General features: G+C 46.9%; 1 protein-coding gene across 1 annotated transcript in view; it reads right to left on the reverse strand.

Moving 5' to 3' along the window:
• Positions 1-19,910, reverse strand: part of PNPLA1 (patatin like domain 1, omega-hydroxyceramide transacylase) — a 43,048-nt gene extending 23,138 nt beyond the window's left edge. The window contains 1 exon segment of the mRNA XM_082732378.1: positions 19,394-19,910. Coding sequence (XP_082588504.1) covers positions 19,394-19,598 — 205 coding nt within the window. The 5' untranslated portion in view covers positions 19,599-19,910.
• Positions 19,911-23,782: the final 3,872 nt, after the last annotated feature.

Here is a 23,782-nt window from a genome sequence, read left to right on the forward strand (position 1 = left end):
GAAGAAGCAGACTCTCTGCCAAGCAGAGAGCCTGATGCGGGACTCGAGCCAGGTCCCTGAGATCATGACCTGAGCCAGAGGCAGATGCTTAAATGTGTCTCTTCCTTCTTTCTCTCTCTTTTCCCAGCCAAGAGAGAAGCAACTAACCTTCTGGTTAAACAAGACTCTGTCGGTAGAAAGTCAAGTGTTAAGCATAGCAATTGCTGGGTTCTGGGAGAAGGGATAAATTTAGCTTGCTTCTTTATGCATCTCTGTACTTTCCAGCACCTTCTCCCATTTAAAGGCCTCCTTCCAAGCTGCAGGCTGCCGGGCTCTGAGACACAGTATCCCACACTGACCACAGCAAGATGGGATTTAAAAGCAGCACCACGGGGGACTCGAGGTTGGCTCTCCCACCCCCAACCCACGCTTGCTACATACACTTCTGCTTCCTCCCACCTCCTTTCACACCTTTTATTATCTAAGTGTGCTCTGTCTCCTAAGCCAAGAAGAAGATTCTCTGGGGGAAGATCCTTATGGTCCTCCCCTCTCTAAGTCCTATCACTGTGCTTTGCCTAGGGAAGGCCCTTCAGAAACCTTTGTTATAAGCTGGGAGTTCCTCGATGGCAAGGACGGACCATACTCACCTTTGCCTACCAAGCCTCCCATGACCCTGGGTGGGTGCCCAGTGTTTGTTCAATAAAACCTGACAGGGAAGAAAAGCAAGTGATGGAGGTGTTCACAGGGAAGAGCTACTCAATGTCATTACCCAGTAAAAGCTTGAAGGCAAGATCATCCCAGATAGATGAATAGATAACCAGGCCAACTGTGTTGGTACCTGTGGCCAATTCATCAAGTTTATGAGCCTATTGTGCCAAGAATTTCAATAAAAAATAAGTAAGATCCAGAACTAGGAGATTTAAAGGGCATTTGGAAGCCACTCCAGGTCTCAGCCACTCAGAGAGTTTTGACTCTTTTCTAGGACCAGACCCATTTTACGGAACAAGCTCAGCTTTGCCACACACCATCTGGGCCATCATCAGCAAGTCAAATTAACTTCTTCTGGTCTCAATTTTGCCACCTATAAAATGGGAATAATAATTCCTTCAGTGGGTGGTTAGGAGGCAGATTGGTTTTTGTTTTTGTTTTGTTTTGTTTTGTTTAAAGCGCCTGCATATAGTATGTGCTCGCTATCAATCAGGTTATGGCAGTAATTTTCCTTGTGACCATGGAAAAGTCTTTTTGATGTTTCTGGCTTTTGGCTTTCTCACCTGAACAGGAAACAGTGATTCTTGCCCCATATTTTTATTGAGGTGTGCTTAGGCTTACTTGGGGATGCAAAAGAACACAGTAAATGGACTGTAGAGATGAGCATGTCCCTCTGTTTCAGACTGCAGTGGGGTGATAGGCTGGCAGTAAAGGCACTGTTAACGTCCGCACTCCCTCCCTTGTCAACCTGGGAGGCCCTACAGATTTAGTACGGAAAAGGCGAAGGGCTTAGAAATATCACAGAAAAGGCAGGAAGGGGATTAGATATAGGTTTGTCTTATTATCTTATTAATTTGCTTAAGCATCTAATCTCCTCCACCCCCCTGCCAACATGGCATCATGAGAGCAAGGATGGTCACTGTCTTATTTATCCTTTTGTCCGTATTTCCTAATATGGTGCCTGAAACATGGGAGGCACTTAATCAACACGAATGCCTGCATGAATAATGAATAAATGAATGGACCTCAGGAATCACTGAGGTCCAGAAAGAGAAGCAGCTTCTTCAAGGTGATCCGCGAATAAAACAGCTTCTCTTCCCCTCCTCCACATGACCTCCTGCTAAATGGAGAAAAAAAAAAAAATCCTAGAAAGATGGGCATTTGGCAGCTGACAATTTAAACTGCTGGGGAATCTCCTTCACAGGGTGCCTGGATGGGGTCTGCGGTGGGGGAGAGATGTGCCCTGGAGGATGGGTCTACGTGGCCCCAGTCTCCCGCGGACTGGTAGCTTAGCAACAACCTCTGGTTCAGCCAATCACCGCCTGGTGCCCCCCTCCTCTTGCCGCCAGCCCCGCTCCCCGACAGCAGGAGCGATAAGCGCGGCGGGGGGTGGGGGCCGCTAAGCAGGCGTCGCAGCAGCCCCAGGGGAGACAGCGGCGAGCAGAGCTGCGTTCCCAGGAAAGCCCTGCAATTCTCAGAGTCCTTGCGTGGAGCACCTGGGAGTCTGCTCCTCCTACCTGGTCCCTAATTGCGGGCTGAATTATAGGCTGCATTTCCCTGTGGGTATATCTTGACTGCCCAACTTCACTATAATAATAAAAATTATTATTATCTTAACAGCAGTCTTTTACCCAAAGCGGGTTTTCACGCTTACATTCTCAGTTTATCCTCACAGTGACAGTGAGCCCCGGAGGGGTAGTGACCTTCGCTTATTCACCATTTTATTTCCATACCCCACACTGCAGGGCCATTGATTGGAAAATAGTTTGGCTTGAAGCAGCAGTGTTGCCACGGGAAGATCTTCTGGGCCAGCGATTTTTCGGGCAGGGAGCCCTTGTTCCAAAGAAATCACAAGTGGAAATCCAATACATAAGACAGCTAAAAGCAGAGCTGTTCTAGGTTGAAGCCAAGTGGGGTCTCAGACCCTGTTGGGTCGCCCCCATCCCACCCTAGGAAGGTGGTTGCTGAAAGCACCACCTTGGAACTACTAAGATTCTAGAAGCTTAGGTCAAAATATGAAACCAGACTAATTCTCTCCTTTTGCAGATAAGAAATCAAGCCCAGGATGAAGACAAAACTCCATAAACACAGCTGGCTGGCTGGGTGGTTGGATGGATGGAGAAATTAATCAAGGTGGATAGACCCTAGGTCACACAGTCTATGTTAACAGGAACTAGAAGAAAAATGTATGAGAAAACTTGTACTTTTCTATTCTGTTCTGAATGCACATTATAGGGTTTAGCTAAAGGCAAAAACAGCTCTGATCTACAGTAAATACTAAAAACAAAACAAAACAAAACAAACCCAAGCCAATACTCTTGTATGGGTGATAACAATCTTTCACACAGACCTTTTTCTAACCCCAAGAGTTTACTATAGAACTGGCTTTAAAAGTTCAAATCGGTTTATATCAGCTTGCCATGGAAACAACAGTGCCTCCCACTTGTTCCTCACCTTGGTTCCTATCAAGATACCAGTGGGACTCTTTCCAGCACTTGGGGCCTCACCCAGCCCCTGTGTGCCTTTCCCCCAGAATCCGAACACCATCTCCCCAACTTCCCACTGAAGGATCTGTTGATCACCTTGAGATAAATCAGGCAGAGAGGGAATGTATCTAGAAGGTTCTCTGGAGCCTCAGAATGTTCTGAGGGCCATTGCCCCTGCTCTGTTCTCTCTTTTTCTTTGGTGAGCCGAGAACTCTCTTCAGGATCCTGCTCCAAGGTAGAAACCAACATTGTCCCCTTTCTAGGCTCTGGCCTGTCCTACTCATCAGACTCTCCCTTCACTACCGAGGGGACCCCAGAATAATGCAAGAGCTGTGAACTAGTCACTCTCTAGTCTTAAAAGCTGTTTCTGTTTTGTTTTATTTTGTGTGGGGGTAGAGGGGGAGGTGGTCAAGAGACCTCCAAGCAAGTCTCTGCTCTACAGACTGAAGGCCATCTCTGAACATCTCCTCATTCGAGATATGCTCAAGTTAGGGTGCTACCACAGAGTAACACCCATGCTTCCATCTTCCAACACCATGATAATGAAAGTTTGTTTCTGCTGACTGGGGACACTCACTGCCCCAGCTGTCTGAGACTTCAGATGGTTGGCTCTGTTACCAATATCTCTCTCCACCTATGTCACAAAAGTCCTGAAGTTCTAGAAACCACAGTGTCCTAGTCCTCCCTGCTGCTTACTGAACTTCATGTTTGCTACCACTTCCTGGTTTCTCCCTGGTGCTGGCTCTATGCCAGGCTCAGAGGCCTCACTGTCTCATTTCATCTTCAAGATGCTCCCTTGAGGGTTATCTCTTCATAGATGAGGAAACAGAGGCTCATCAGTAACTCGCCCAAGGTCACACAGCTGGAAAACAGCAGAGCTAGGCCTCCACATCCTGAAGGCCCCAAAGCTGGTGTTCTTTCCACCACAGCTGGCTGCCTCCACTGGGGACATGCCCTCTGTCTCTCAGAGCCTGTTTCCTACTGTGAGGCAAAGAGGTGGTTCCATGAAGACTCTTGGGATCTGCCTTTTCAGGACTTACTTTAGGCATACCTCCTAAGGGCTCAGATGTCCCTGGCAGACAGGAAGACTCTTTTTAGAGCAACAGAACCTAAATCACGTCTTCAAACATTTGCTCTTCTAACCCCACACCCAGAGCCCCTCCTCAGGACGGTCTGTCTCATCTCTCTTGGTTAAACACAAGTACACAATCCTGCTTATTACCCTTCTACACACATCTCTCTTTTTCTTTCTTTCCTTCCTTCCTTCCTTCCTCCCCTCCCCTTCCCTCTCCTTTCCCTCCCTCCCTCTCTACCTCCCTTCTTTCCTTCCTTCCTTCTTTCTTTTTTTCAAACCATGCAGACCTCACCCTTAAGCCCAGCTTAAAATCTGGGCTTCCTCCTTGAAGCCTTCCCTGTTCACTCCCACTGTTCCCCCTCTTTTTCCCATTATTTTCCACACCATTTATCTCAGGCTGCCTTGAGTGGCCTGTCCTGTTTCTCTGGCTAGCTGCATCCCTTGAGGACAGGGCCTGCATAAGAAGACCCTTCTCTCCCATGAGAGCCTCGCCCAGTGTTCAACCATTAGTAGATATTCAAGAATGAATAAATAAACTATTTAATATCTCACAAACAGAGACTATTTGTTTGGTTCCCAATTACAGCCCCCACACTTAATTCAGTACCCGGCACACTACAGTAAATGAAGGTATGCTGAATAAATTAATAATGAATATTTAACAAAATTTAAAGACTGGACTGGAGAGGGACATCAAAGGGTGTCTTTTCTGCTGTGTTGTTAGGAATCTTTCCAAATGGTGGTCAGAAAGGCAAAACCTTCAGTGACTCAGCTGGACCTGGAATTGTGAGAAAGCAAACCACAGAACAGTCTTCTCTGTCAAGCCCAATCCTGATCCCTATCAAGGCCCTGAGCTGGAGCTAGGGAGGAGAATTTTCCTTAAGCGGTGGTTTTATGAGGACAGAGTTGGAGCAATGGGTCAAATCCTGACTCAAAGGAGGTTTGGAGTTTTATCATTTGTTTGCCTGTTTGCCCTATAGAATCAGAAATGGAGCTCACCAATCTTTGCTGAATTTACTCCCAAAGTAAAGCAAGGAAGACAATACTATCTTAGTATTTAGTGATCGGGTTTAGAAATGAGCCACCAAATGCAGGGAGGGATCCTGGATTAGATCCTGGGACAGAAAAAGGATGTTAGTAGAAAAACTGGTGAAATGCATCATGAATAGTAACGGGCAAGTGTTGATTTCTTAGTGTTGACAAGTGTACCATAGTTATAAAGATGCTCACATTAGGAGGGAGCTGGCTGAAGGACATGCCAAACTATCTGTATGAGCTCAGCAATCTTTCTGTAAATCCAACAATACTCCAAACTTACACATTTATTATAACTGAAGTAAAAACAACAAAACAAAACAATAAACACAGATGACCACAGCTGTCAGACACACAGAGCCTGCCACTCAGGAAGGACTCAGTTAATGCCTGCTGATGTTGGGGGAAACAGATTGCAGGAAGGGCCCCGCATGAGTTGTTTTCTAAATTGTTCTAACAATTTGTTTGTAGGTGCAACCAACACATTCAGCATCTGACCAGATTTGCCATTCAATTCTCCTCCTTAAGAGTTTGAGAGGATTGTTTGGGGAAAATGAACCTTTATCCACTTGGCTGGAGAGGTTAAACATGTAAAGCATATGTTTACTTTGAGCGACTTAAAAGATGCCAATCTCAACATGGTCATTACAACCAACCATCGCTGTGTAGTGATATGATTTCTATGGCATTTTATTAAAAAGTCCCTTTTGCATTTATTACGTCATTGGACTTCAGTTTCTTAAGCAATGTGCAAATAATTGCTTGGCCACAGAGTTTGGCAGGAAAACAGTCGAGTTGCTTGCAAAGCAACATCTGAACTCGTTGATTTAAGAGGATGGAGGAGGTAGAAATTAAGAGAGCTCAGTCTTGGCTCTGCTGTATAAACCCTGGCAAGTTATCTAATCTCTCTAAATACCTGTTTCCTCCTTTCTAAAATGGGTATAAGTATAGTGTCTGCCTCATGGAGTTGTGAGAGAATTCGAGAAAATGATTCGTGCAAGGCGTTGAGCACAGTGCCTGGCACATTCTAGGTGCTTGATAAATGGCTGTTAATAGCATGACACCAAGACATGAATCAGAGCAGAGTGACTTTTTACAGGAACTGTTGCCATCTCAGGCAGATAAGTAACTGAGAATGATATTCGAAGAAGACATTTTGATTCTGAAAGCGCACCCAGCACCCAGGACCGAACTCCAGGTTCCGCCTGGGATGCGCGCACTCCTATGCGCATGCGTGCGAGCACGTACGCATGCAGGGACACATACGCACATACGCACACACGCACGCAGAGGGGGAAAATGGAGGTTCTCATTCCTGTCTTTAAAGAAGTTTGGAAAGACTTTCCGCTCCAGCAGTCCTGGAAACTTTCCAGCTTCAGGAATAGCAACGACAACAACAGAGAGCCTGATATAAAAGTCGTGAGATATAGTTGAACTCACAAGAAAGAAGAGGAACAAATGAAGGAATTGAAAGCCAGCGCCAGGAGAGAGAAAGCTGATGATATGGTTATCAAACCAGAAACCGGAAGGGATAGAGGCTGTGGTCCTGGGCTGTGTGAGGGGCACTGAGACCCCTGCTGAAAGCCAGGATGCTACATTAACTGGTGGGCCAGTGAAAGGTGCCAGGAGCTTATTTCTGCCCAGGGTGGGTGGGGGGGGGAAAAAAAGTCACCCATAAGAATTCAAAGCCCCTTGCCTGCTTTAGGCAATTGATCCTGAGTTGGTGATAAACCTAGGGTGCCTGGGGTTGGGGGGAGGCAGGTTAAGGCCAAGGCCAACCAGCTCAGGTAGGTCCGGTCACTGCCCAGACCACACAGAATTCCCACAAAAACTAAGTCCTCGTGCCCATGAGCTCACAGTTAGAATATTAAAAATATCAACTGGACCAGGTTGCAGTCTAGTCATTTTGCTTTAGTAAGTTTAACAACGAAGGGCATTCTTCAGTGAAGTTTGAAAAAATGCTGCTTTTCTATTTCAAGATAGTTTTGTTTTGTTTTGTTTTGTTTACTCGTTCATCCATTCACTCAGCCTTCATTCACCAAAGACTTATTTTGTGACTAATATTTGCCAAGCACTGTGCCAGTAACATCCATGACTTCTTTGGTCCCTCACTACGATGTCCAAAGCATGTGCTCCCCACCCCAGCCTAGGTTAGAGATGGGAAAACCAAGGGAAGGCAGGTCACTATGATTAACAGGAGGCAGACCAACACACCTGTAGCTGACTCTATCTCCATGGGAGGGGGCGTGCTGGGACCTGTTGTGTACATGTATGTGGGGCAGGGCCCGTGCTGCTTCTCTGGCCTTGTTGTGTACTTGCAAGGTCCTTTTAAAGCCTGTTCCCTGCGCAGAGGGACAGCCTGCCTTCCTTTCTGAGAATTCAAGCGTGTTTGTGCCACTGGTCTCTCAGTTGGAACACTCTGAGCTCACCTGACTCTTCCTCCCTCCCTTCTGCCTGGAGAGGCCTCCCCTGAACTTTGCACCTGAAACTTCATCCCTTAATCGTTCACCACACCCTTCTCCTGCTTTATTTTCCCCCTTGGAGTATGCATGCTGATGTTTTTCTATGAGTTTGGTGATTTAGGGCTTGATTTCACCAAGACAAGGTCAGCTTCATGAGGGCTGTTTCGTTCCCTGCTAGATCCCTAGGACCTAGTATGAATGAATGAACAAATGAATGAATGGTCTATTTTATCACCGTAATTCATTCAAAATATGGCCCTCAATTTCTTTGTCTGCACATTACATAGATTAGGTGCAAACAGCGGCTTTCAAACTTAAAAAAAAAAAAATTGTTGGAAAATTTACTCTAAATGAAATTTTTAAAAGAATGGGCAATAGCAGGACTATACTTTTTGAAGCTGGGGAAGGTCCCAGGGGCTTCAGTGTGTGTCCTTTTCTTGTTCCCTATCTCCCCTGCCCCTCAACCTCCCTCCTTCCCATAGAACTTTGGGGTTTCTCAGAACATAGTTTGGAAACCACTGGCTTAAGCAAGGTCTGCCTTCAGCGCTTACTTCCTTTCCCAAAGCCTAAATACAATTATCTATAGAATGAAAAATTTGGACTCACTGACATTCCTTCTGTGAAATTCTATCCATATCCATACCCGTAAGTGCAGAAAGTTGTCTAAGAGTCAGATAAACCCCAAAATAGAAATTGCAGAAATACATTCAATATCATACTTGCCAATGGCCAGCAATCATCAGGAATTTATCAAGCATTTCTTGTTGGACAAGCAGTTTGTGGAGCCAGGGAACCCATGAGATCTCAGTTGGCTCACCCAATTTAGCTGATGAAATAAGACCCAGCTTCTGAAACAATTAAGACCATATATCATGAAGCACTAGGACAGGCAGACAGATTCTGTGGGTAAACTAGAGATCATGGAAAGAGATACAGTGGAGTACAATGGGAAGGTGTTTGGGGAGGAGGTAATATTTCTCGAGAGAAAACCAGAAGGTCATTTTTGGTGGGGGATGTAAGGGGTGTCGTGGTGCCCCACCCAGGCCCCAGTAGCAAGACTGAGGCACTCACACCCCCAGGTAACATGGAGGGGTGGGGGAGCCTACTGATGGCTCAGAAATGAGACCCTCCCAGCCAACACACTGGACTTGATCTGGCAATTATGGAATCATGGTCTTGGTCCCAGATAGGGACTGAGTTTTTCCATCACCACCATATCTCCAACTATGGTGGCTGTGGCAGAGACTGCTAGTTGTTCCCACCATCCATTCTTTTCCTCTCCCTTAGTAGCTGGAACCTGCAATTTTTAGTGAAAACCTGGCTTCCCAGAATAAAGTCTCTATTTTCCAGTCTTCCCTGTGGTCAGTTGTGGCCTTGGGGGACTAGAGTGCAAAGACCACACGAGTGAGCAATGCTCTTCCGTCTTGTGGAAGCCTCTGCTACCCAACCAAAGCTACTAGACTATCAGTCCCTTAGTTTGCAATGCTCCTTCATAGAGACCACTGTGATTGTCAGGGGAGAGGCTGTGGAGAGGGGGAGGCAGGCACTGTTCTCCCCTGTTGTACAGTAACTGAGCTGAGCTCAAGGTGGCTTGTCCAAGGTCACTCACTACTGAGTGGATTCCTGGAACCAGAGGGAAAGGAGAGGTGGACAAAGTTTGGATGTTGGGGTCACACCAGCTTTGGCTTGAACCTCACCTCCTTCCTTACCAAATCCTACTGTGAAAGACCACATGAAAACAATGCGCATGGCCAGCTAGGCTTATAATCTGGCCACGGGACACTTTGGTTCTCAGAAATCTCTGATTCCTAGTCAGGTGCTCTTTCCTGTAGGGATTCTGGCCTGTGAGACAAGCGCTATCAGAGAGCCGACTGTGGGAGCTCGAGGGATTCAGTGCCTGAAGGGAATCAGGAGTCACTCTCAGGGGAGGTGACGTCTGAGGTAGGCTTTGGAGGCAGGGGAGATGTTCCATGGGGAGAGAAGCAGGGACGCATTCCTCAGGGAACAGCTGGAGCAAAGAGGCAGAGAACAGAGGCATCCTGAGTCTACCTGCTGTGGAAGTGAAAAGAAAAGCTCCCGAAGCCAGCCCTGATCCTGCGCCCCACCCTTTTACTATTTTATTTAGTGGTTTGGGTGTTTGGGGCGGTGCGGGCAAGGATGGGGAGGCCAGAGTTATCATTGTTGGGAAGGCAGTGTGAGAAGTATTGGAAAATAATTACTTTTAGAGGCTGAAACAAAGTCATTTGATGAGCTCAGCTAAATGTCAGCTCTGTCCGCTGGTTACTCCCCTCACCCACTGAGAAGAACTGGGGAACAGCTTCGGGAGCAGGTGCCTGCCCCTCACTATCTGGGCTATGGAGCAGTGCAACAAGCCCTGTTCCCTTGGGCTTTCTTGCGCTCCCAGTCCTTATCTGCACAGAGACACTTGCTCTGGAACACTGGCGCGGAAAACAGAGCCCAGTGAGGCTCCCTGCAATTTCCATGTGAGCTTAAAATTATTAGAAAACAAAACAAAAAAAGAAAGAAAGAAAGAAAACAAAACAAAGCCAAGCAGGGCAGGGAGTCTGTGGCTGAAATCCAGCTAGTAAATGCTGATAATTACTGGAGTTATAGGATGGGTCCTTGGGAAATCATGATACTGCCCTCTCTGACAGGTTTGCAATCTTTTCATTAAAGAAAAGTTATTAATAAGTATTAAAAACATACATGAGGGTTTTAAAGCAGCGTTATTCATAAAAGCCCAAAGCAAAGACAACCTGAATGTATATCATGTGACAAACAGATAAATAAAATGGGTGATAGCCACACAATAGAATATTATTCAATAATAAAAAGAATGAAACAGTAGCACAGGCTATAACACGGGTGCACTTGAAAATACTCTGTTACTTAAAGATGCCTACGGGTACCTGGGTGGCTCAGTCTGTTAAGCGTCTGCCTTCAGCTCAGGTCATGATCCCGGGGTCCTGGGATTGAGCCCCTCAAATAAATAAAATCTAAGAAAAATATTTTAAAAAATATAAAAAGAAGCTGAACACAAAAGACCACATGTTGTGGGATCCCATTGGTAAGAAATGACCAGACTGGACAAATCTACAGTGACAGAAAGTAGATTAGTGACTTCCAGACCCTTGTTGGGGGGTGGTTTGCAGGAATTCAAAGGTGACAGCTAAAGGTGTATGGGCTTTCTTTGGGGGGTAATCAAAATCTTCTATAATGATTGTGGCCATGGATGTACCATTTTGTGAATATACCAAAAACCATTGAATTGTGTGATTTCAGTGGGTGAATTGGATGGTATGTGAATTAAATCTCAACAAAGCTGTTTTTGGAAGTTAAAGACCAAAGTGGGGAGAAGAATAGGGGAGAAAAATAAAAATGTTTTTTTAAAGTAAGTAAAATAAACAAAAAATAAAATTTAAAAAAAAAAAAAAGAAGAAGAAGAGAAAAATAAAGACAGTCAGGGGCAGCTCTGGGCCAGGGGCATCTACCAATTTGTCCGAAAAGTGATTTCAACATGTGGATTGGCTAAGGGGAAGGGATGGACCAACAATCCCTTACCAAAAATCAGTCTTCCTCATTTATGGCCAATTAGAGGAATTCACAGAATCTAATACAACCTAACGGCACTCTAGTGAAATGGTTTCTCTTTATCCTGGAAAAAGCCATTCCCCATTAATAATCAGAGAATTGTCATTAGTCTAAGACCATGATGGGCCTTTGGCAGGTTTGCATAGGAATTGCCCGAACCATTTCCACTGCCTGGCCAGAAATTCATCAGACATTCATCGAGTCTTAGGGAGGTCATACATCTTAGTTTTTCTTTTTAATATATTTTTTAAAGATTTTAATTATTTATTTGAGAGAGAGAGAGAGCGTGAGAGGGAGAAGATCAGAGGGAGAAGCAGACACCCCACGGAACGTGGAGCCTGATGCAGGTCATGATCCCAGTGTCCTGAGGATCCTGAGCCACCCAGGTGCCCTTACATCTTAGTGTTTCAAAGCGCACTGGGTCTCCCCCTACCCACGGCTGAAATAGTGGAAACTTCTGAAATTGGAATGAGCACTAGTGCCTGGGTTCCACCCTGGGAGATCATGATTTATTTAATTCGCTTGGTGAGAAGCCTGTGCACTGGACAATTTAAAAGCCCCCCAGGTGACTCGCATGTGCAGCTGAGAGGACCACTGATTTTTTTTTTAAGATTTTATTTATTCATTTGACAGAGAGAGAGATCACAAATAGGCAGAGAGGCAGGCAGAGAGAGGGGGAAGCAGGCTTCCCACTGAGCAGAGAGCCCGATGCAGGGCTTGATCCCAGGATGCTGAGATCATGACTTGAGCTGAAGGCAGAGGCTTTAACCCACTGAGCCACCCAGGTGCCCCAAGGACCACTGATATAATGAAGGTTGTTTTAATAACTGGAAGAGAACAGTAAAATTACGGCAGTAGAGCATGGTATCCTATCATGAAAAAAATTTTTCTTTTTAGAATTATGTTTATACTGGGTTTTTAGGAGCGGCCATTTTGCATCTTGGGTAACTCTCACAGAGTCAAAAGCCGCTTCTCTGACACTGGTACAGGGTCCCCACCCTCTGGGGGCATCACATTTCCCCATGTGTTATTGTTGTGTTGCAATGCCCTGTCCTCACTAGAAGCCTAGGCACTTGCCCAACCTATCCCTCCCCGTGAACTTCTCCTCACCTCTCAAACACCAGCTCAGATGCCACTTCTGTGAGGCTTCCAACCATTGGAGGTGTCGCTCCCTTCCTCTGCATTCCCCTGCCTTTGAATTGGCAAGCATTCAGTGGGAACTCTCTTGTATTATACCCACTTCGTATCTGCCTTTAAGTTTGAGTAGGCTTTAAGTTCCTTGAGGGTGAAGGTGGAGTTTCATTTTGTGTTATAATTCTGTGTCCTCTGCAGAGCCTAGCATGTGCTCAGAAAACACTTGATGAAGGGTGCCTGGGTGGCTCTGTTGGTTGGGTGTCTGCCTTCAGTTCCAGTCATGATCCAGGGGTCTAGAGACTGAGCACTGTACTGGGCTCCCTGCTCAGTAGGGAGCCTGCTTCTCCCTCTGCCACTACCCCTGTTTGTGCTTTCTTACTCTCTCTCTCTGTCAAATAAATAAATAAAATTTTAAAAAAGAAAAAGAAAATACTTGTTGAAGGAAGGAAAGAAGGAAGTTCTTACCATATAGTCTTTATTGGGGGAAAGGTGCCAAGTAATAGCTAAAGCAGAGATGGGGTTTTAAATCCACCAAATCCCCATTATTTAATAAGAAGCTATTTTATTTTTCAAAATTATGCAACTGCAGCTGGAGGCAAGTTCCCAGACCCACTTCTGACCAGATTGGAAATTCTGAGTGCCCCCACCAGTTGTCACAAAGACCATCTATTCTTGGGTAAATGCATGAAGGAACAGAAACCGTTACTGCATCACTAATGAAAACCAGGCACTGTGCTAAGTGTTTTTACAAACATTTTCACGTACCCCAAATTGGTCCTATCACAGGGCTTGGCACGTGTCTCCAGAAGGTGGACCCACTGCTGCCTCTGTTCTCACAGGAAAAAAACATGCAATCTCAGGGCAGAAAGCCCAGCCTGGAAGAAGAGGAGGGAGTGTGACCAGAAGAGAGGCCCCACATGCCACATGTTGAAGAATTTTTATTTTTTAAGAGAGAGAGCATGTGCATACGAGTGGGAGGGGAGGGGCAGAGGGAGAAGGCGAGAGAATCTTAAGCAGTCTCCATACTCAGCACAGAGCCCAGCGTGGGGCTTGATCTCACGACCCTGAGATCATGATCTGAGCAGAAATCATAAGTCGGAGGCTTAACTGACTGAGCCACCCAGACAACCCAAAGAATTTTTTTTTAAAAAAAGAGATAAACCTCTGGTTCTATGGAGATATGGTGATTGTTTACATACAAAATATGAAATTATCTACCAACAAACTTTTGGAACTATTTAGAGTATTCACAAGTTTGCTCAAAACAAGATCGGTATGCAAAAACCATCAACATTCCTTTATATCAACAGTAATCAATTAGATTAGAAAATGCCATTGGAAAAAAGAACCCATTCTTCAGAGCAACAAAAGCTAATAAATCCAAAAAAAGACACAGAATCTTTCTTGATTCACAAAAGGCCAGAAGAAAGAAACTAGATTTATAAATGGGAAGATATAATTTCAATTAAAATCCCAACAGAGTTTTTTTCTCAAGGAGAAAGGGGGGTCATGAATAACAGAGGCAATACTTGAAGAAGAACTCAGAAAAAGAGCAGAGGAGAGGAATTGCCATGTGTAACAAAGCTACAGTGATCGAAACAGTGAGCTGTGGTGCAGAAATATACAAATTTGCCACGGAGAGAGAAGAGAGACTCCTGGGACAGACCCTTGAGAATCCAGACACTTGAGTGAGCCAGAAGAGAGCATCTCAAACCACTGTGAAAAGGATTGCCTATAAATGGTGTGAGGGCATCGGTTATCATGTGGCAGAACAATGAAAACTTCTGATTTCTGCCTCAAACTAGCCACAAAATAAAATCCAGCTGGATTAATGAAGATTAATTAAGAGAAAAAAAAAAACCCTAGAAACTTGAAAGAAAATACAGAAGAGATCATTGTAACAAAGTAAAGATATGAAAGCACAGAAAGTGTAGAAGGAAGTGACTGATACATTTGACTGTGCTTAAGATTTCTGAATGATAAAAGAGATCCTAAATAAAAAGACAAGCCACGGAGTGGAACAGAAGAGCTGCAGTGCTTGTGATTGACACCTGATTTGTGGGTAGAACAGCTGCAAGTTAAAGAGAACAAGGCAATGGTGGAAAAAGAAAACAGAAAAAGTTCAAGAGCAGACAGGCAGGTCGCAGAAGAGGGCACACGGTAGCCAATAAATACACAGATAATACATACAACAAATTCATGCTTAACATGACTACCAATCAGGATACGAAGATTAAATAATCAAAATAAAATGAGATGTAGTTTCACACTCATTAGATTGACTTAGAACTGAAGTCTGACAGTTCCAGGAGCTGGTGACATTGTAAGGAAATTAGCACTTGCACACACTGCTAGTGTTTAAATGGGTACAACCACTTTGGAGAATAGTCAGGTTTGGTAATTTTTTTTTTAAGAGATTTTATTTATTTGACAAAGAGAGAGCTCAAAAACAGGGGGTGGGCAGTAAAGGGAGAGGGAGAACCAGGCTCCCCACTGAGCAAGGAGCTGGACACAGGGCTCGATCCCAGGACCCTGTGATCATGACCTGAGCCAAAGGTAGATGCTTAACTGACTGAGCCACCCAGGCACCCCAGGTCTGGTAATGTGAATGTGAATGAATATCCCAGGGAAACATTCTATGTGGGCTTGAGAGACATGAACACGGATGTTCATGTCGTGGCCATCCCATCTACAGAATGGCTAGATGAGCCGTGTTATAGTCTTAATGGAACATACACTGAAAGAGGTAAAGATCCTTGAAGAAAGTCAGGAAATGGAGTCCTCCTTCTTGCTGTTTCTGACTGATGACAGGGAGTTAGGGAGTTACCCTGTCACCTCTCCCTTTTTACAGAATGCTGTCCCCAGATATTCCTGTGGCTTACTCCCTCAGCCTCTCCAGGTCCAGGTGCAAATTCCCATCTGCTTCGAGAGACTTCCTTGACCCCAGGATCCGTACAACCAGTATTTGTACTCCCTGACCCTGCTTTGTCAAGAAACAGAGTGGTTTAAAAGGTGAGGCCAGGGATGCCTGCGCAGCTCAGTCAGATCAGTGTCCAGGTCTTGGTTCTGGCTCAGGTCACCATCTCAGGATTGTGACAGTGAGCCCTGCATGGGACTCATGTTCAGCAGAGTCTCCTTCCTGCCCCCTTTCTTTGCCACCCACCCCGCTTGTGCATACTCTCTCTCTAAAATAAATAAATCTTGGGTGCCTGATTTATTTATGGCTCAGTGGGTTAAGCCTCTGCCTTGGGCTCGGGACATGATCTTGGGGTCCTGGGATCGAGTCCCACTTTGGGCTCTCTGCTCGACAGGGAGCCTGCTTCCTCCTCTCTCTCTCTGCCTGCCTCTCTGCCTCCTTGTGATCTCTGTCTGTCAAATAAATAAAATCTTTTTAAAAAATTAAATAAATAAATCTTTTAAAAATTTTTAATAAAAATAAATAAATAAGTAAATAAAAGGTGAGGCCAGACCATGTTCTTTTTTTTTTTTTCAGACCATGTTCTAATCCCAGATTTACCTTGTGCTTGTGTGTATCGCTTTAAAGTTAGTTAAGCCTTCTGTGACTCAGTTTCCTCCTCTGTAAATGGAGACAATAATAGTTTTCACCTCAGGGGATTGCTGGGAGGACCAGGTAAGTTAATATGCCGCAGACTTAGAACAGTGCCTTATACAAGGAAGTGCTAGTTAACAGTAAATTATGTGGTGGTTAAACCGAATGACGTGGGTAAATCTCATGAACTGGTTGATGAATGACAAGGGCAAGTCCCACGTGCATCTCACTCCTCCTTGAACTTCCATCCTGATTACGGGCATGTGCATGGTCCAGGCCTTGGTCACACCTACAGTGAGGTGTCCCCATGAGTTCCAGTGCCTCCCAACTGCTGTCCATGCCTCCCAGAGCCTGTCCGAGTCCATTTTGGGCAGTATGGGTTGAACTGATTGAAACGAATGCATTTTGACAAGTCTGTGTATGTCAGAGGATGAAACTCCACTGACTCTCTCAGGTGGTGTATTTTAAGAAGCTGCAGTAAAGATGGTGAAGATGGAGGGAGCAACAGAGCAGGTGAGTGACACAGATACCCGGAAAGGGAGAGTATCCTAGAGGCAGGCTATTTCCAAGGGCAGGAGTTCTGAGATTCCCAGACAAGAGAGCATGTGGGCTCTCACGCAGCCCATTTCTGAAGGTTTTTCTAGGGTCTATTGTGCAACTGGAGCATTAACTGCTATATTCAAAGAGGGCTCTGAGCATTTAGAAAACATGTAGGGGCCCAACAGACACATGAAAAGATGCTCTACATCACTCATCATTGGGGAGAAATGCAAATCAAAACCACAAGGAGACAGCACCTCCCACCTGTCAGGAGGCCTAAAATCAAAAATATAAGAAACAACAAGTGTTGGTGAGTATGTGGGGAAAAGGGAATACTTGTGTGCTGTTGGTGGGGATGCAAACTGGGGCAGCCACCGTGGAAAACAATATGGCGGTTCCTCAAAAAGTTAAAAATAGAATTACCATCTGATCCAGTAATTCCACTATTGGGTATTTACCCAAAGAATACAAAAACACTAATTTAAAAGAATACGTGCACCTCTATGTTTATTGCAACATTATTTATAATAACAGCCCAAGTGTCCACTGATAGATGAATGGATAATTACTCAGCCAGAAAAAAGAATGAAATCTTGCCATTTGCAATGACGTGGATGGACCTTGAGGGTATAATGTTAAGTGAAATAAGTCAGGCAGAGAAAGACAAATACCGTGATTTCACTCCTATGTGGACTTTAAGAAACAAATGAATAAAGAAAAAAAGAGACAAACCCCCAAACTGACTCTTAACTACGGAGAACAAACAGATGGTTGTCAGAGGGGAGGTGGGTGGGGGCATCATGAAATAGGTTAAGGGGATTAAGAGCACACTTATGACGATAAGCACCAAGTAATGAATAGAATTGATGAATCGCTAAATTGTACACCTGAAAGGATACAACACTCTATGTTAACTATACTGGAATTTTTTTAAAAAGTTTTTAAATGAAAAAGAAAAACAAGATCTAGAAGGATCTACGCAGAGCCCTTAGAACTGGCCACAGGAGGGAGAGTAGAACTGGGGACAAGGAGGGTGAGCAGAGGCTTTAAAAAGAAAAAAACCCTATATATTTTTGCATGATTTGAATTTTTTACAATGAGAAATAATGTATAACTTCTGAGGTATTTGAAGGAAAAAATCATCTTGCCCGTGAGGTACTCGGTGAATGGGCATCACTATTATTCTTTAAAATGAAGACAGACTTCTCACCCAGCACAGAGGTCCCCGGGCAGAAAAGCAGCCCGCCGGCACCCCTTCCTCCTGCATTGCCTCTGGCCCTTTGGCAAGTCTCACTGGGTCTAACCTCCAATGTACATCCTGAACCCACCGGCTTCTCACTGCCCCTCAAGGCCCGGCTGCCTGCCGTGCTCATCCCTCCCTAGACCCACATGCCAAAGTCTCCTGCTAGTCTCCTGGCAGCCGCCCTTCCCCGTCCAACTCCCTCTGCCCAGCAGTCGAGGTTCCTTAAAATCCCCAACCAGGTAGTTGGCAAACACCAAGCAGTTGCCATGTGCTAGGCACTGTGATAAACCAGTCACTCTAGCTTAGTTAACCCTTTAACAACCCTGGGAATTAGGTACAGGTAAAATCTCTGCTTCACAGTTGCAGAAACGGAGGCATAGAGCATCCAACAATTTGCCCCAGGTCCACATGGTGGAAGGGCAGAGCTGGGATCCAATCCACCTGTAGCACACACTCTTCACTGCCTCCCCACGTCACCCCCTTACAGCCTGTCTGTGCTCCTCTGTTCCTGCTCCAAGCACTGAGTGTGCACCATCTGACCCTTGCCTGCCTCTCCAGCCTTGGCCCCCACTCCCTTCTCCTTGCCCCCACTCCCTGGCTCCCCAACTACTCCCCTGCCTGGAAAGTTCTTTCTCTCATCTTCAAATCACTCGGGTCTCTGTTCAAAGGCCACCTGCTCCAAAAAGTGTTCCCTGATCACTCTTCCTAAAATAGCCCCCACTTTATTCTCTGTCCCTTTCCTGCTATCATTTTATCTGTAGATCTCATGGCATTCTGAGGTGACATCATCAAGTTACCTGCCTGAATGTTTACTTTCTGCCTCATCTCTCTAGAATGTCTGCTTCACAGGGGCACGGGCTCTTTACAGTAGCACAGTGAATGAATAAATACACTTGAGGCAGCCCATAAGGATGCTGGCCCAGACCTGCCTTGTGGGACTGCCTGGCATCTGTCCAGTTCCCCTGCCCAGGGGGGCGCTTCTCCCTCTGGGTGAGAGGTGGGACCCCATCCTTCTCTCTGGGGACCTGGACTAGCAGGAAAGAAGGTGAAGTGAGATCCTTGGGATTCCTTCCCGGTTTCTCCCCATCTGGTTCATCCCCGTAATCATGAGGCCTCTAGCTCGCCAACCACCTAGAAGGTGAGCTCACAAACCTACCCTGCCAAAGTGGTAAAGATGTGAAGCATTGCCCCACCCAAGGAGATGTGCACTTTAAAAGAGGCCAAACAGGAATGACACTTTACCCCAATGTCTGACTGTGTCGTGACATGACTTCCAAGACCAGGATGCTGGAGGGGGCTGCTGTCTTTCCCTCTCTCAGGCCTTGGCACACAGGGCATCGCAGAAGAGTGTTGGGGGAGTGGGAGGGGTGGGTCCACACTCACCCAGTGGGTCAGAGACTGGGATCTGGATGACCCCAACCTCAAATGTCCCATTTGAGGACTGCCTGCTGGCCACTCAACACTCCTCTTCCTTTCCCACCACCCAGAAGGCCTGGCTCTGTCCCCGAAGCACCCCCAAATGATCCTCAGCCTCCACTTCGGGGACTCTCGCCAGAGACTTCCCCAGGGCACCCAGAACAAAGGCCTTACCCATTTCAATTCCGCAGATGACCAGAGCAGCGATCACTGCACCTGCTGACGTCCCCGCAAAGCGATGGGTGGTTTCCAGCATCCGGGGGGCCAAGTCTCGGAAGGCATCCACAGCCCCGGCCTGGTAGAAGGAGAGAAATCCACTACCAGAGAAGGAGATGGAATGAGGGGTGTCTGGATCCCCCTTGAACACCTGTTCTTCCATCTCCTCGGCCCCTCGGTGCTCGCCTCTCGGGCTGCTGCTCTCCTGCTGGAACTCCGACCAAGCTTCCCTGCCAACTCAGAGCCTAGAAAGGGGCCGTCTCTCCTGGGTTGGCTGGGACACCCACGGATGGCACCGGCAGCCACTGCCTGGGCCTGTCGAGCTCCTCCAGGAGGCAGTCCCAAAGGCTCGTGAAAGGCTTCGGACCCCAGTCGAGGTGCAGACGGCACCTTGAATGTGCGAGCAGTGTCCTGGGCGTGCGGGCACCCCCCTGGCTTCATCGTGTGGCTAGAGTCATCTCAGCCCCTGGACTGTGCTGCGGACGACAGGCAACATTGGCAGCTGCCACAGGGACCATCCCAGGGAGGCAGGCACTGCTCAGCCCAGGAGGCTCCACACACTGAGTTGCAAAACCTCCGCTGATGGTTATCAGAGGCTTCCTCTCTCTCTCTCTGACAGGCTGCGACAGCCAAGGAATTTTATGCTGGCCTCCCTCCAAGGAGAAGGTGTCCCCACCCCCACAGGGGCCAGAGCCAACAGGTCGGTCATGGTTTTTGAGGGGGACACCCTACACCACCCATGGCTCTGCCAGCATCACCCCTCCCTGGGCTCCTCTTCCAGGCCCTGTGGGGCGTGTGTGGTGTGTTACACAATTGTTTTTATTTGTTCTTGCAAAAGAACTTGTGTGTGTGTTCACATATTAGGACATGGCCATGGGCAAAATGGCAAAGGAAAAGAAGTCAGGCTTCAGGGCCGCACCCATCACCGCCTCTCCATCTCTCCCCACCCTTTCTCCCCAGCCCTACGTTGACCCACTCTCCTGTAGCACCCTCTCACCAAGTCCCAGACTGTCATGTCATCTCCTAAGTATACAAGAAAAAATCGGACTGAACTCTAGATCACTCTAACTGTCTGGAGCTTCGCACAGCACACTCTTCTAATGATAAATTTGAGATGACAATATTTAACCCTAAGATTGCACAGCTAGGGAGGCCAGATATGGGGACCTCGGGGGCAGAGGTATTTTGGAGCCCTGAGGGCCAAGGGGCGGGTGCCTGGGGACCAAGTTTGGCTACAGGTCATGCCCCCTCTGGAGCTGTACACAGTGGCCCTGGAGAGGAGGGCCCCGCCTCAGTCCACAAATTTCTCTGCCTCGGATATCGCAAAACTGGCAAGATCACATCTCTCTCCTCCCCCACAAGACCATGCAGTGGCAGAAACAGAATTAGAATGGGACACCAAGTCCTCTACTCGATGCTCGGTCCAGTTCCCCACTCTGTTACAATGTGATGTCAATACTCCCCCCAACGCAAGGAACTCCCATGCATGCTTTGCCTCCCTGGTCCAGCCTGGAATCCACAATGCGGGCAATGATCAGGATTTGGTAAGAAGGGACTTTTCTCTCTTGGGTGGATAGTCCCAGATACAGAATTGCTTCCTCCATCTGGGAAGAGACTTTTTTTTTTTTTTAAGATTATTTTTTATTTGTTTGGCAGAGAGAGAGAGAGAGATCACAAGCAGGCAGAGAGGCAGGCAGAGAGAGGAGGAAGCAGGCTCCCCGCTGAGCAGAGAGCCAGTGGGGCTCGATCCCAGGACACTGAGTTCATGACCTGAGCCGAAGGCAGAGGCTTTAACCCATTGAGCCACCCAGGTGCCCCTGGGAAGAGACCTTTGGACCCAATGAGTGTGTAACAGGGAAATGCGTGTGTCCGTGGGCACGCACACATGCACATGTGTGCAGAGAGAGGTATGAAGCTCACCGCTTCTTGGGAATAAGACCAGCCAATGTGAAATAACCAGAGAAACGCATGAGGCAGTCTGTAATTAAGGACTGACTTGTGCAGCACTGAGACTCCTACCAGGGAAGCGAATACGAGGGCAAGTAGCATGGTTTGGGGGATGTGAAGAAGCTAGAAGCTAGAAAGATATGGCTATAAATTGCCGGGCATGCGGTACGTCTGTTATTATTAAAGGGTAAGAAGAGTCAAGGCTTCTGGAACAGATGGACGTGGGAGATGAGGTGGGATGGAAAGATGGGGTCGGAAGAGGAAGGCGTGATCTACTTGTGACATGAAGGAGGAGCTGTCAGGGAGCTCAGGCATGGCAAAGAGACCTGCATTGGAGGGTGAGGAAGGAGCATAGCGCCATAGCCTCCTAGGGATGTGGACGCCCAGGCTAGCGCAGCAGCAGGAGGGAGACAAGCTAATGCAACAACGGCCGCAGAGCCTCTCGTGACCAGGGGACTGGCTGGATGAGGGTGAGTCACTGCAGTTTCCGCGTGTTCAGCCTGGGGGTCGGGAAGGGTAGGCAGCCTTTGGCTGACTTAAGGAAATGGGGGCAGAGCGGGGGAGACTGGGTAGAGGATGAGTTAACTTGGAAAAGTGTCCGAGGAGACAAGAAGATGCTGGTGCTGGAGGCAGGGGGAGGGAAGGTTCCAGAGAGGGGAGCAGAGACCCCTGTCCTTGAGGCTGCAGAGAAGCGTGAGAAGTTGGAGGGGGTTGGCACAGGGCTATTTTAAAGAAAGACAACCTCGGACAAGTATTCTTTTTTGAGGTTCACCTCGCTATCCCCAGTAAAATAGGAAGCGAGACCACCTTGCTCGACACAGGCTGCCTGAGCTCGAGAAGGCTGGGGCCCACTACCCTTTCAAGGACAGTGCCTTGTCCTGATGTGGCCTCTGGTGCCCCACTCTCCGCTTCCCAGGCCTGGCTGCTGGATTAGACCACAGTCCCTATGGAGCCCACATTGATGAGGGCCCATGGGCCGCAGGTCTCTCCTGTCCTGGGCCTTGGAGTTGAACACCTGAAAAGGTTTTTCTCATCTCCCCTTGTTTCTGACTTTACACTGAAAGCCCTAAGAACTTCAAGTGGAGGACATCAAGAAAAGATCACATGCCAGCATTTCTGCATTTGATTTTTCAAGTCGGCTCATAATCCCATCAGGGGTTTTGAACTCAGTTGGCACGGCCCATGTGACTCATCAGTCCCTGAGGCAGTCCCAGGCAAGAAACAGAGTCTGCTCACCACGCACGATCCCAACAAGACAACCTGGAACAAATTTACGGAAGAACCCGGAGTTCCCATAAGTTTGAAATATGTGAAGCCTGCCAGGGCACAGCTCTCGGAGAGAAAGGCAACATCTGGATTCTGGGTTAGTGTTCAATGATGGCACACCACCCTCTGCTCAAATCCTGTAACACATTTATTTAGTGAAGAAACGGGTTGTTTCTTGAGGTGAGTGAGAATGAAGGTCACGGCATCGCCCATGAATAACCTTGCCAATAATGTTTAACCTGAATCTAATTCAGACTTAACTTTCCAGTTCACGGTGAATACAGAGTTTGAAGGAAAAAGTGAAGAGTGCCGGGTGGAAATAACAAGACAAAGTGAAATTGTGGGAAGGGCTGGTAGCTCCATGGTAGCCATTCCCTGTCCACTTGTTCTTTGGCCACACCCCTATAAAGCAGCTGAAAGACCTGAACCTTGATTTTCCAGGCACCCCTCCCCCACCTTGATCTAGAAACAATCATTAGATCCAATTGCGGTCAGTGAGAAGCAAGCGGAAATCTGCTGGTGGCTTCTAAGGAAGACTTTCCTCTTTGGTAAAAGGAGAAAGGTACATAGGGAAAGCCCCTTTTGCTCCATCCGCCATTTTTCCTGCCTGAGATGCTGCCCTGTGAGAACTCGATGTTTGGAGGTATAACAGTCATCTAGTACCCATTGGGGGAAACATGGCAGACACAATGGAGTCTATGAGTTATCTATTGCCGTGTCACAGATTACCTCACAACTTAATACCTTACAGTAACACTTATGATCTTACATAGTTTCTGAGCTTTAGAAAGCCAGAAATGGCTTGTCTGAGTGGTTCAACACTCTCATGGCTGTTGGTGGGCATCAGTTCTTCTCTGAGTTAGAAAGCTCTGATGCCTCACTACATGGACCTCTCCAAGGGGCTGTTTACAAGAGGGTGGTGTGCTTTCCCTGGAGTGAGATGCAAGGAAGTGAGAGAGAGTGGAAGAGAGAGAAAGAGAGAAAGAGAGAGAGAAGAACAAGAAATAGCATGAACCCAATATAGAAATTATAAACTTTTTATAACCTCGTCTCAAAGGTGACACCGGCCCTTCTGCCATATTCCATCGGCCACATGGGTCAACCCTGGTAAAATGTAGGAGGGGTGTGAATACC

This window comes from Mustela nivalis, assembly GCF_964662115.1.
Source record: "Mustela nivalis genome assembly, chromosome: 5".
Lineage (NCBI taxonomy): Eukaryota > Metazoa > Chordata > Mammalia > Carnivora > Mustelidae > Mustela > Mustela nivalis.